Below are 12,982 nucleotides of genomic sequence, written 5' to 3'. Positions count from 1 at the left end.
TGTGCCAATGTCGAAAGCCGATTTTCAACATAACATTTTTTTCATTTAATCTTTTTTTTTCGTATTTGTTTATATTTTAATCATTTATATAAGTTCTATTTCTTTATATGTCAATAAGCATGTATTTATTTGGATGAGGGAGTTTTTTATATTGGTAGATAAGACCCTAATAATGATAATTTTTTTTTTTACGTTATGGTCGTGTTGACACTTTGTGTGAAAATTTCCTGCTATGGCGCATGCAATAACACGAAAAAAAAACTGTTGAAAACCTTCGACGAGGTGACTTACAATTTGTCTTCTCTTCCGGGGGCACAGAGACCCTCACCACCACCACCGCTGTAAAGATGGCGAGCGGCCATGCCACCTTCACTCCTAGAACAACCTGAAAAGGGAAATTAATTTTGTCCATGATAAGATATTAATAACAAAATGTAAGATGATTATGAATAAAGACTACTCATGATTCTGTACACATAATTATCAATTTGGTTTCGTTTACGAAATACTGCGTTCTAATTACCAGACATTGTCCCTCCTCCTCTTTCTCTCTCTCCTGAATCAAAAGTTAGACAGTTAGAATTTCAGATAAAAGGTTTCAGATTTCCTTTCCTTCTTTATACTTTTGACTTACCGCATATCTAAGCTGCTGTGTTAACCCCTTGAGTAAGAGCAAACCTAACTGGCCCGCTATTCCCATGCGTGTCGCACTCAGTGATTAAAATTGACTGCAGAAAGGAGAAGAGAGTCTCATAATTGTGTATATTTTTTATATTTATCATTCACAATCCATCCAATAACAGTGATAACAATGAAACGTAAATTAAAACCAGATAATTAACAGAAAAAAGGACAGTCAAAATATATCTCCCCATGCTGCAAATGCACATGTACATGTACCCGGTAGTTGACTTTCACTGTCGGGAAAACGCAATGAAAGATATCCCTTCGCCTGTGTTTCTGAAATTTAATTTCTTACTTTTTCTGAACAGTTGAACAATTATCAGTTTCATGTTTTTTTTTCACTATTATTTTGCGGAAAGCTACTCATATTTTGTAGCACTTGACTTCGACAATTTAGCTTAATTATTGAGGACGAAAACAAGCTAACTGGCAAAAGATACGCAAGAGAATAACGAGAGAATGCAAATATCAACAGTTGCAGATATAATGGTACAATAATTTTTGTCAGATTTTGTATCAGAATATCCTTACATTGGCAAGTCTGTTATTTACAATTAATTAATTAATTAATCAGTTTGGAAATCACTTTGTTGTAAATGTTGGTATTATCTATGTGTTGTGGATGGCCTGTGTGTATGCCCAAGGACTTGTTATATCCCCTTCACGGAATAACTCGTAAATTGCACTTTTACGTACAGTAAGAAGGCAAATCTATATTACAGTTGGCCTACGGAAGCAAGACGGTTTTAGATAAATGTTTGTAAGAATTTCTTGGGTTTTGAATTCGAATCTGATGGTCAGTAACTCGGTTTATAAGAGACAATTTTCGATAGTTTTCGTTTTTTTTCTTTTTTATTGGCACAACCTACAAACAACCACGTTGCCATTAAATTATAAATTTTAATATAATTAGATTTAATCATGAAAAATTAATGCAATGATAAGGATACTTAGTACATGTGTAAATGCATTGATGTAGTTTGTTTAAGGTGAATATTTTCTGCTGATATTCTTTCCTTTGGTCACCGCTTGGTCACAATCAACCTACGCCAAAGCACACTGCTATAATGTTGGATGAATGTAAAAATCCTTAGGAGTATAATCGGTAGCTTAATTGTACACATCCATTAGTCTTTTGAAAAAAAAAGATGTTCAGAAAAAGGAATTATTCAACAAAATTTTGTCAATCCTGGACATTCCTATATCATTTTCGCCCGGCAAACTTATATTGCTCTAAGGTTCCGAACAAAATAAAACTGAATATTATTTAACTAAATATTTAGTTTTAACACATTACGTTTCTTATATGAGAATTTATCAAGATTCATCTTAATATTTTCATTTGTCTTTGTATGTCAGTGGCGTTTTCACCTAAATGTCAAATAATTTTGAAATATACAAAACAAAATCTATGTATACACATGCAAATATCATGTGCTATGAAATACTTTACAGGTTTTATAGAGGCGATTTAATTGAGAACATCAGGGATCGAATCCAAGACGACCTGGAGCGTTTCTAAAATTGTTTGAAGCGTATGCTGTTTCAATTATACTAACGACTGGATCGGAAAGAAATATACAATATTCAAAAGAAAAATCTTTTGATAATACCCCGTAGGGAGTTCGTCAGCGTTTGCGGAGAGAAATACAGGTACAAAGCAGGCATTTAACGCTCAAAGCTGCAATTTCAGGTCGCCCAGGTCATTGCGCAACGGGAATTTCGCAATATCAGTTAACTGGAAATAAAAGCTACGCCAGACAGTGGAGTATAATAAGATCACGGGTATTTATTTCGCAATCGTTACTGAAATATAGCATAATACCAGTCCGCATCAAAAATAGCACTAATTTGGTAAAAAAAAAAAAAATGAAATCAAAAAATGAATAAATAATAGTTTGCATCCTGAAGCTTATATCCATGTTGCAATGCCACGGGATTCTAATTTACATTTTTCAGTCAGTCAGCTACCTATTTTAAAGCAGCAGAGATACCAAATATACATTTCATTTGTGATAAAGAAAAAAAAGTGCGACGTATGTAATCTAAAACATGAGAAGAGGTTCCCCTCCGACTACAGGGCTCTCTGTAGTCTGTTGCAAAATAGAATGAATTGATTAAATTTTGTATCAAATAATACAAACCCCTGTTATTGGAAGGGAGGGGAAATGCGGCATGAAATATCCTGTGTAACGGATTTTGATAGAAATCCATCATATGTATCTAAATACCCAATGACAAATTTACCGTATATTTATACTTACGTCCTAGTAGTATTCAATACTGTACCCATAGCATTCTTCCAGACTGTTCCCACCTTTCTTTTTTTAGAGATTTCCATGCGTTATCTTATATTTCAGTACTTTTAAACAACTGATGATTTTATATGTTTTATAAAATATCGCCTTAAATATTCTTGTCAGTTGCCATGCGTTATCTCATCTTTTGATGTGTTATTCTATAGTAAACGGACTTTTTTTAATTGATACCAGCACACAATTCGCCATATGCTGATAAACTACCTCGAACTACGATCATCAAAATAGCATCTGGAGTATAGACTGATGAATCAAGTAATGCAATGCAGCTGTAACTGAACTAATTAAATTTTTTTTGACTAAACGTGTATCTAAAAATGTACCATGGAAAATTCTTTTTAACGCAACGCATTTTTATGATATTGCATAATAACGTTTCTCTTACAACCCTAGTAGCGGTTAGAACGGCGACCGACTTGTCATTGTCCTGTACAGTCAAAACATTATTTTAACATATTCTTATCAATTAACTTACTCATTAATTGTCATCCTCTTACCTGTGATGTGCAAGACTGGCGGCCGGGCGTGGGAGAGAAATAATGTAAATAAAACTGCCAGCGACTGGTGACCACTTCAAGAACTTCACTTTCTTGTTTGCACCGTATTTCGCAAGTCCCTGACACCTGAGGATGTCACTGGCAACGCTTACTATGTTTACCTGTTCCTCTAGGTCGTCGGAGTGTTTGTGAACCCGGATCATTGTTTATTGGTCAGGTGCCACAAAGCCAATATAGTAGGAGTAATCTATGTGCATTTGTATATAAGTGCGCTACTCTGACAAAAAGTACTGAAACATGCGACCTAAAATAGTCGGGGTCAAATTGAAGTTTAAATAAATCACAAAAATACTTTTTAAAAAAGATGTATTTTTACACAAGGCGGAAATGGCAGGGATGGGTCAAGTTAAAGATGTCTTTAAAGGAGAATGACACAAAACTGCCACCTATTTTGAAAAATAAACAGTCCGAAGTACGAGAAAAGCGATAGTGTAGATTGCTCGAAGTGTACATGGATTTGTTCAGAATAAAGCTGCTTGTATTTATTTACTGGTGTAACAAGTTACTGGATTGATGAAAGGTGGTTTAAGGCTCAATTGATTCTTAAAACCACACGAATTAAATGGAAGATGCAAAAGCTTTGAAAATACAATCACATTGCAAGTATTTTTTTTACATCGCGGCCCCGTTTTTGACTTTTCTAATCGTTTCTGTCATCGCTCCTGAGTACACAAAGCCACGGTCCCGTGACCATCATCTCTACTTTTCGTCGCAAGTGGATTTATTCACTGGGTAAAATCCTATCCATATATTTGAATTACTGACTTATACACGCATAACAATATTGACTTGCATTGTACTGAAGACCAGGCGAAAATGAAAATCTGCTGTTCTGGTTCAAGTAGAACTCTATTTATAGACAATCAATGAGTTAAGTGTTAGAAATGCTTTATTTCACCGAATCGGATATTGTTTTATTGGGAATTGTGGTCGTCTACTTCAACTGAGTAGAAATTGTTAAACCTTCGCTGCATTGTATTAATTGTTCAACATGAATTTGTTAAACTGAACTTACTAAGAATCCTAAATAAATCACGACACAAACAAGAAATAGATTAGTCTTAAATACATATTCAGTGGCAACACTAAATCGTTTGCGTTTTTAGTAGTTTGTTGCAAAAAATTATATTATTTAAACCCTGCTGGTGAAATGGATGTATATTTTGTTTTTAAAAGTATTATGTCATCCATACGTTCTTTAAGTTAAAAAAAAGAAAAAATCATTTTTGTTTTCTGTGACAATTTAGGGTATTCCATCTTATAATCAAAGTCTATGCTGTTCCTTAGAAATACGTCCTGATTGACTTATTTTTGATTTTAGATGACAATACACTACCCTGAGTGTCAGAGCAACGTAAAAGCTAACTAGCTTAAATATACCTTGTGATTGCGACATTGGTTATATATGAAATCAAGATCGAGCTGGCAATACCGGAATCTAGAACCTAGGGTACAATACACCGATCTAGGGGAGGCTCCGTGCCGCTAATCTGGGGCTAATTTCAGGAGTTAGAATATTATTTTAGTTCTTCTGGAAAAGTAGGTAAACAGTTGCACCAGGCCGCCTTTAAACAGACTCTCTTTGTGTTTCGGTGGTGTGTGTTTTGGTGCTCGAATTTTGGAGAAAACTTTAAATAGAAATAAGGGCGTTTATTTGATACAAACCGCAACATCTCCTTTCTGTATGTAGGCCTTACAACCAAATGGCGTGCCTTGGTTTCCCTCTTCTATAGTGTAGCCAGACGACTTCATTTTGTTCACTTTCTATTTCGACGGATTTCCCTTGATCTGCCTAAATTAAGGATAGGGGCCTATAAAAGCTCGTTCAAAAGAGAACTTAGAATACATTAAAAAAGAATTATTGAATAAATTAAAAAAACTTAAAAAGTTTAATATAGGCATATGCGTCATAAAAGGTCCAAATATGCGTGTACACACAATGGACAATAGAAGTGTCACTCCCTGAATCAGAGTAATCAAATAAAAATCAAGTAATCAATAATCAAAGTAGGCATCTTGAGTAGTTATAATGCCTGGTCTACATTTTTTTTTTGTGAAATTTGATGTTAATAAAATGATACCAGGAGCATATCATTCCACAGTCATTTATCTCCCCCAAAGTACTGGTTCAGTAGGGATGACACTTCTATTGTCCATTGTGTGAACAAGTAAAAATTACTACATTTTTTTTTTGTGAAATTTGATGTTAATAAAATGATACCAGGAGCATATCATTCCACAGTCATTTATCTCCCCCAAAGTACTGGTTCAGTAGGGATGACACTTCTATTGTCCATTGTGTGAACAAGTAAAAACCATTAGAAAATTGGCACAACTGCTACTGACTATCTCTTTTGTGCTTGAAAGTTGATCTGATTATTGACCCGATTACAGCAGTTCCCTTTCAGTTGCTGAATATAAAATTTGAACAGCGGATTAGCGTCCATCACTTTTTAAGTGTGTGTTTGTGTTACCACAGCGGCACGAGTATTCATTAGAATTCATCAGTTTTAATAGGTTGGTAAAGCATCTCTAACTCATTTTTTGCGACATTGCCGACAGGAAAGAGCAATATTCAGATGCATGCACGTATATTGCTTGTACCGTGTACCTCGCCCCAGCAATAGGCTATCTATATTATATTATGCAAATTAATAGCAGGGTGAGGATTCTGAGACACATTTCCAAGAAGAGGATCGAAAGCACATGCGCAGACTACATTTAGGATTGCGACAGAGAAGATAAACACTACATCGGAAAATTTTAAGTTTCTACTCAATCGGAGTTGATGAATGATAAAAGATAATAATCAAAGGCACTGAAAAATTGATTAACTAGTAATCACAAGACCACGATTGATTGATGCAGCTAGGATTTACTTTCTTCTGGCTGGCATGATGAGGATGGGGGGGGGGGGGGGGGGTATTCAGTGGTGTAGGCCTAATTTCAGGTATCAACAGTCTCCGTCAGTTTGCCGTTATATATAAATACTTTTTTCACCAAGCACATAATAATCCGAACGAATACTGGCAGGGGAAAGAGACTGGTAGATCGAGTAGATTGAATATTAGGCCTAACTATACGCCTTGTTCTCGTAAGTTTTCCCCCCTCACCTACCATGGAGTGTCACATGGTCACTAGACGCACATAGGCTACTATGTGTAGGTCAACCAGTTTTATTTTTTTACTTAACCCTTCAAATCGGCATTGCCAAGAAATAGCGCATATGGATCCAGGTGTATGAGGGTCGAACGGGAAAGGCATGTTTCTGCAATTAAAGAATACACGTCCGTTTGGAAACCTGGGTTTCCTTTTTAATCACTGGGTTGATATTTTTGGTGGGTACAGAGGCATACGGTTGCCCATCAGGGCGCTGTTATATCAAAGAAAAAGAAACGACGGACGAGCCTGCTTTTTAAAGGCAGGCCGTGTTTGGTTAACGTTTTACTGATAAAAACGTTTTTAGAAGTGGGCAAAACAATTAACCGTTGAAACTAACATAAAGACCTATGGTTCAAGAAAGAAAATATTATTGATATATGTATTCTTTACATAAAGAACGTCAGATTCCTCAGGCCCTCGGTACAGGGGAATTCCCTTGCAACCTGACACCCAATTTAAGAATTGCAAGATGACGAATGTTGAAGTTATTTAAGTAATTTCAACAACATACCAAAGTTCTTAAGTCTATTGGTGTTTGTGAATGTGTTCACACAAAATAAGAACAATAACAGAAATTGCTTTGGCAATTTTGGACAAAAGAATCTAAATAGTTTTGAAAACAAATATTAAATTCCTCACACCTGTAGCTTAAATCACATGGACCGAGAGCGGTTCTTCTTTTAAAAACTGTTTCCGACAATAAAAGACGTGTCACCTTTGGCCTAGTATCAACATTTACCCTACATTGCAATTTGTCTAGCAGAGAAAACATCGTGAACGAATAAGCGAGATTGGGGAGGGAAACGACGGGGGCATTACAACTCACGACATGACTGCATAAAATAATTATTTACTTTCAATTCTCACATATTCACATTTGTCTTTTACTCACAAGAAAAGATAAAGAAACAAATAATGATGATGTTGGTCTAATACGAAAGCAAAACGAACTGTGTAAAAGAAAATATTTTGCCGATCAAAATCACGGCGCTGTCCAAGAAGCATGCATTATCCACATTCAAGATTCAAACAATGAATATCAGAGTTTGAAATAAACACCGGTGATTAACCAAGCATTGATTCTTCTGCTTTTTAACCAATGTAATGATATCCCATCACGGAAAAATTACAGTAAGAAAGGTCTTTGTAAACCCAGGAAAGTCAAGAAAAGGTTTCGTTCTCAAGTGTCCAAAACATGAGACCCCTTTGTCATCCCCATCACTTTTGCCAACATTCCAATCACCTTGTTAAATTTTTCGGTATTTCTTGGGTATAGATGTCTGTGTCCTCAATAAATAACGGATGTTTGTAACACCAGACGTCACTTGAGATATACCAGTGTCGCGCCCTTACTGAAATGAATATAATAGTTAGTGGATAGTTAACAAACTGCTGGGAAATTTTCTATCAAAATTTAATACCTCACCAACCACCACAGCCCCACCCCCTTCCTTCCCTCCCCTAGAATTTAAACGCCCATGTTGACTCATTGGCTCTATTCCCATAGATTTTAGATCGATCTATCCCCGCGGGGAGTCTCACTAGATTACTTTCAGATAATCCAACTTAAATGTCCGTCCCGCCTACTACAAGCTGTAAGGGGATAATTAACTTTCGTGTCCGCCCGGCTGACAGCTATTTAGCGTGAACCCCCAGGGAGTTAGGTCGATCTAAAGTAGGTCGATCTAATCTATGGAAATGGGGTGATTGAAATCCGACCCCCCTTTACGGCATTCAATCACGAGGTCACGTTCCAAAAAACACGGCCAGTTTTTAAATTGCGGGGTATCGGATGTAAAGTGAACGGAGGAGTGAGACGTGGGTGTGGATGCGGGTTCCGAGAATGCCAGCAATTCATGAGACATGGGGAAAGCCTTATTATTCGCGTGGTCGTTTATGTTGTGTTTCGGGCCAATCCTGTCAAAGGCGGCCAACAACAGGTCACAAACCACAGGTAAGTTTTAATTGGTATTAGCAAACAAGCAGTGAGATTGCTTAAAAGACCATGGAAAATAGCGTCAACAGTTGAATTTTGATAAAATGTATTATATTCATCTTCCTATATTCGATTTCTCATTTTATTTGAATGACCATTTTGATTTGAGTTTGCTTGATGCTGTAAGAAAAGAGTATTTGAGTGAAACTAAATTAGATACCCAAGATGGTTTAGATCTGAGTGTCCAGTTAAACGACAATGGTACCATGCAGTGATGTTATCTTGTTTGAAAACATCTGAGACAAGAGAAAGTTTCTGACAATTTAAATTACTGAATGAGAAGATATTACCAGTTCTCATGCGATCACACACACGCGCGCACACAAGTTTACGCACTCACACGAGCGTATTTGCTTAACTTAGATATAGCCCAAAACAACAAAGGTGCCAAAAGTTTAAACATTTATGATAATACAAATAAATAGTTCAGTGAACATATTCAGTGGCATTTCTGGTATTTCCTTTCCTTGATGTCTTTAATGCGACTAATCCTTAAATAAATAAATGTAACGTTGTCACAGATAATAAGCTTAAAATGCACCTTTTCTTTACAAAGAATGGTATCACGTGATTCAGGTCATGGATTAAAAGCGCTAATGATGTAAATGAACAAATCTTCAATTTTGATTTTATGCAAATCAAGGAGTTATAACTTGTGCAAATGAAGTAAGAACAATGATTGCTGACGACTTATTTCTAAATTCTGGCTGATATGGGTGCTAGTTGCAAAATAACAGGAATTTGTTTGCCCAAGCATTATTATGTTTACATCAATTGTTACTTGACACTGTAGTAGACCTAATACTCACAAATAATTACAACGCATTATCACCAACCCAAAACGCAAAACATTTCATTATTCCAGATGAATCTTGGCAGGGTATCATCTTGTCGGTCTTGAAATTTGATAGGTGACTCGTGTCTTTGTTATCCGTGAGCATCTTTTATACTGCATGAAAGAAAATAGGGTTTTATAGTGTAGATCCTCCTTAATTTCAGATATACAATACGATGGCGCATCGTCGGGCAATGTTACGCTGAATAATATCCTGTTATCAAACACCATCAACAGCACAAACGAGCTGCCGCCGGCAACATCTAGCGATGAAAATGGAGCACTGAACCTGAAAGGCAACGAAGCACTTTACATAGCTTTATTCTTAACGCTCCTCTTTGTCATTGTCACCATCTCCACCATATGTAGCGTACTGTGGTGTATACAATGGCGGGCCAATATGAAAGTCATACAACGAGCCGGGATCCAGCCACCGGGCGACCACGACGGGGACCAAGCAGAAGGCACAAACTTCAAAAAACGAACATTTATGCAAGTCCTACTTTGCCTGGACGACAACAAATCAAGCAACGCTGACAGTGCCGAATCCATCGAGTCCATCCCAGCGTATGCGACGACACGTCTTCAAACACCGCAAAACGGTACACCAAATGAAGGCGTCAATCCCCATCCGCCGAGGTGTTGCAAGCACCAACAGTTTCACTCCCAGGGTGAGTGGTCATCAAATCCTCAGGTGACTTGGTCGTGCCACTCTCTTTGCAGTGATCAATGCGTCCAAACTCACCCTGTCCAGCTCACTGGCATTACTAGGACGCAGTCTCGGGGAGCGTGTTCTCGCACCTCTCTCTGCAGTGACCGTTGCTCATTGCTTGGGGATGTACGTCGTAACGGGTCGATTGGCTTAAAGTCGCCGCATCCTAGGCCGGTTTCTTTTCCTTATGCACAGGCCCCCCTCAACGATATCCCAGACTCCCGCGATTTCAGACACGCTTCTTCGAGACGTAGCGTTACAGAAAGAATTCCGCGAGGTTGTTTAACCTGTGGTGGATATGCAGATGTATGGAACACAAGTTCCGAACGTTGCCATCGTGATCAAGGGTCTAAGACATCGCTTTGCACAGGCAGAAGGCGTTCAATGACGTGTGACAGTTCCTGCTGTCTGAAAAGCCACAACCGGCCTTCTTACACTCAGAGAAGTGTGTCTTCCCCAGGCTGCATCAACAAATTTGGCAGCATCAGAGCCAACAAACGACGCAGTCGTGAGTTTCCCCCAACTACCAACTTTCCTAATACTACTGTGAGACCCAACCTTGGGTCCAGGGTCAGCGGGAGAGCGAGTCAAACCAAAGCATCAGCCGAACAAAATCCTCGCCCATCGACTCCTCGTGTTATCCGCTCTTCGAAATCTCTCAGTCTCTGCTGCAGGGTTGGCGACGAGACTTTCCCACGTAGACAATGTTACTGTTACGACTGCGTCAAACACAAATTGAAAACAGACCATCATCTGCGATCGTCAAAGTACATGCCAAGTCACAGGTCTCAGTTTGACTGCCAGTCTATGAATCCAGGTCTCTCTAAGATTCCAAAGAAAGCGCTTTCGTCTCCGAATTTTTTTCGTATGGGGTCTTTTTTGAAGCGGGAGTTGGCGGGCTCTGGGCTGTTTGCTACTGAACCCGGCACGGGCTCCAGTAATAGGATACCACAGTCCTTAAAGAATGACCACACGTGGAGTGAAAAGGGTTGCCAAACTTTTTCAACTGACACTGACCCCGCGTTTTACCATACCTATCCTTCAGCACGAGCGGGTGTTACCCAAGCTTCTTTGAACAATTCATTCGACTTGCCAAGTACGCCGGAAAACGAGGAAATGTCCGGATTTTCTGATAATTCAACCGATGATTCGTCTGATGAATATACAACAGGAGAATATTGTAACGCCGAGGTCGCTGACTACAACAGAACATCGCTCACACCGAGGTTGTCATGGTCTTCGAGTGAAGAAGATGACAAAACCTATATCTTCCCTGAAACCTGTTCTCCTTCAGAGGCTCTGTTATCAAGCGCCGACAAAACGTCCAACGATGCTCCTGGTGGGAATAAGATTGACAAGAAATTAGGAAACGAACATTTAAAATCTTATGAACCGTTACAGCAACAGCCTAATAAGGAACCAGAGACACCGTTTACTTATACGTACACACCTTTACATTCTCTTGACAGAACAGTGCCTAAAAGCATTGTTTCCCATACGTGATCCACGTTAGCCGACATAAAGCACCACAGTGACTTTACATTAACATAATATGGGATACTTCAGGAGTTGTGAAAAAATGTATAAATATATAGATAAACAAGTAAATAGTTAAATACACAAATAAATTATATTAGGGCCTAACTACATATTTATATTAAATATGTATGTTTAAAAACAGTACATCAGTACGTATTATATTGTACATAATTATGTGTATTATATTGTACATATTGTAAGATGGAGAAATGATGCATGTTTTTGTATGGTGCCTTTGCGACTTTGATAATTTTTTACATATACATGTGTAGGCCTACCTTTGTTTGCTTGCATTTTTAAGTCTTAAATTTACTTGATAAACTTGGATAAATTTCTTTCGTGTGGGTGTGTTTCCATGCATCCAATAGGCCTACTCTATGTGCGTGATACGTAACAATAGGTCTTCAAATTTACAGTTTACCCTTTACTAGTTCAGTTGTTTAAACGAGATGTAAAACAATTTTATCTTTTGGTAGATATCTTACTTGTATCTTGCAAACCAGCATCCTAATGATGGCAAGCTAAACCGCAGGGAATATGAATCATACGACACATATACTATAAATGATTTATCTGGTGTGATTTGATTTCGTTGTACTTTATATTGTAAAATAAAAGTCGGGAAACTTTTTATCCTGCCATATGTATGCTTGAACTCTTAGACTGGGTTCCCATACTTAGATCGATCCAACTGGATCAACCTAACTCCCTGGGGGTTCACGCTATTAAAATGCTATCAGCTCAAGAGGCTTAAATGTCTGTCACGCCTACCGAATCAGCTAGGGGTAAAGATAATTACCCCCTAACAGTTTTCACAAAACTGAAAACAGTAAGGTTTACCTACAGAATTTACATCACAACTTCGGATACCTCCATAAACACACACACCCTTGTGGTTACTTTATTATTATTATTGTCATTTTAGGGTGAAGTATCTGTTTTAACTCAAATGGTATCAAGACACATTTTCTCATTATAATAACTATAGTGATTCGCCATATAAGAATTGACGTAATGCTGCTCGTACCCTATAGGGTTGCACAAAATCCACGTGCTTTGGTGGAAAAATAATTATCTTGAACTTGTGTAAATATTAATTTCAGTGAGTTCCTACACATGTAGTTCGGCATATGTGCAGTGCTTCAAGTTGTAGGGCTTCAGTGTCCTCTAGATTACTCA

The 12,982-nt window shown here is 37.8% G+C and overlaps 2 protein-coding genes across 2 annotated transcripts in view; one reads left to right on the top strand and one right to left on the bottom strand.

The window, feature by feature from the left end:
- The window catches only part of LOC106170532 (uncharacterized), a 49,263-nt gene extending 45,579 nt beyond the window's left edge, over positions 1–3,684 (bottom strand). The window contains exons 1-3 of the mRNA XM_087008551.1: positions 3,500–3,684; positions 635–728; positions 292–385 (exon numbers count right to left, since the gene is read on the bottom strand). Coding sequence (XP_086864677.1) covers positions 292–385; positions 635–700 — 160 coding nt within the window. The 5' untranslated portion in view covers positions 701–728; positions 3,500–3,684. The remainder of the gene's footprint in view (positions 1–291; positions 386–634; positions 729–3,499) is intronic.
- Positions 3,685–8,457: 4,773 nt separating this feature from the next.
- LOC106160012 (uncharacterized) lies at positions 8,458–12,444 on the top strand. Its single transcript, XM_013536503.2, has 2 exons — positions 8,458–8,675; positions 9,717–12,444. Exons 1-2 carry the CDS (start codon positions 8,585–8,587, stop codon positions 11,765–11,767), a joined length of 2,142 nt encoding a protein of 713 aa, XP_013391957.2. The 5' UTR covers positions 8,458–8,584; the 3' UTR covers positions 11,768–12,444.
- The last annotated feature ends 538 nt before the right edge of the window (positions 12,445–12,982 follow it).

Source organism: Lingula anatina, chromosome 3 (assembly GCF_051362555.1).
Source record: "Lingula anatina isolate TDL-2025a chromosome 3, LinAna3.0, whole genome shotgun sequence".
NCBI lineage: Eukaryota > Metazoa > Brachiopoda > Lingulata > Lingulida > Lingulidae > Lingula > Lingula anatina.
The sequence above is the reverse complement of the archived record's forward strand: the minus strand, read 5'-3'. Positions and strand labels throughout refer to the sequence as shown.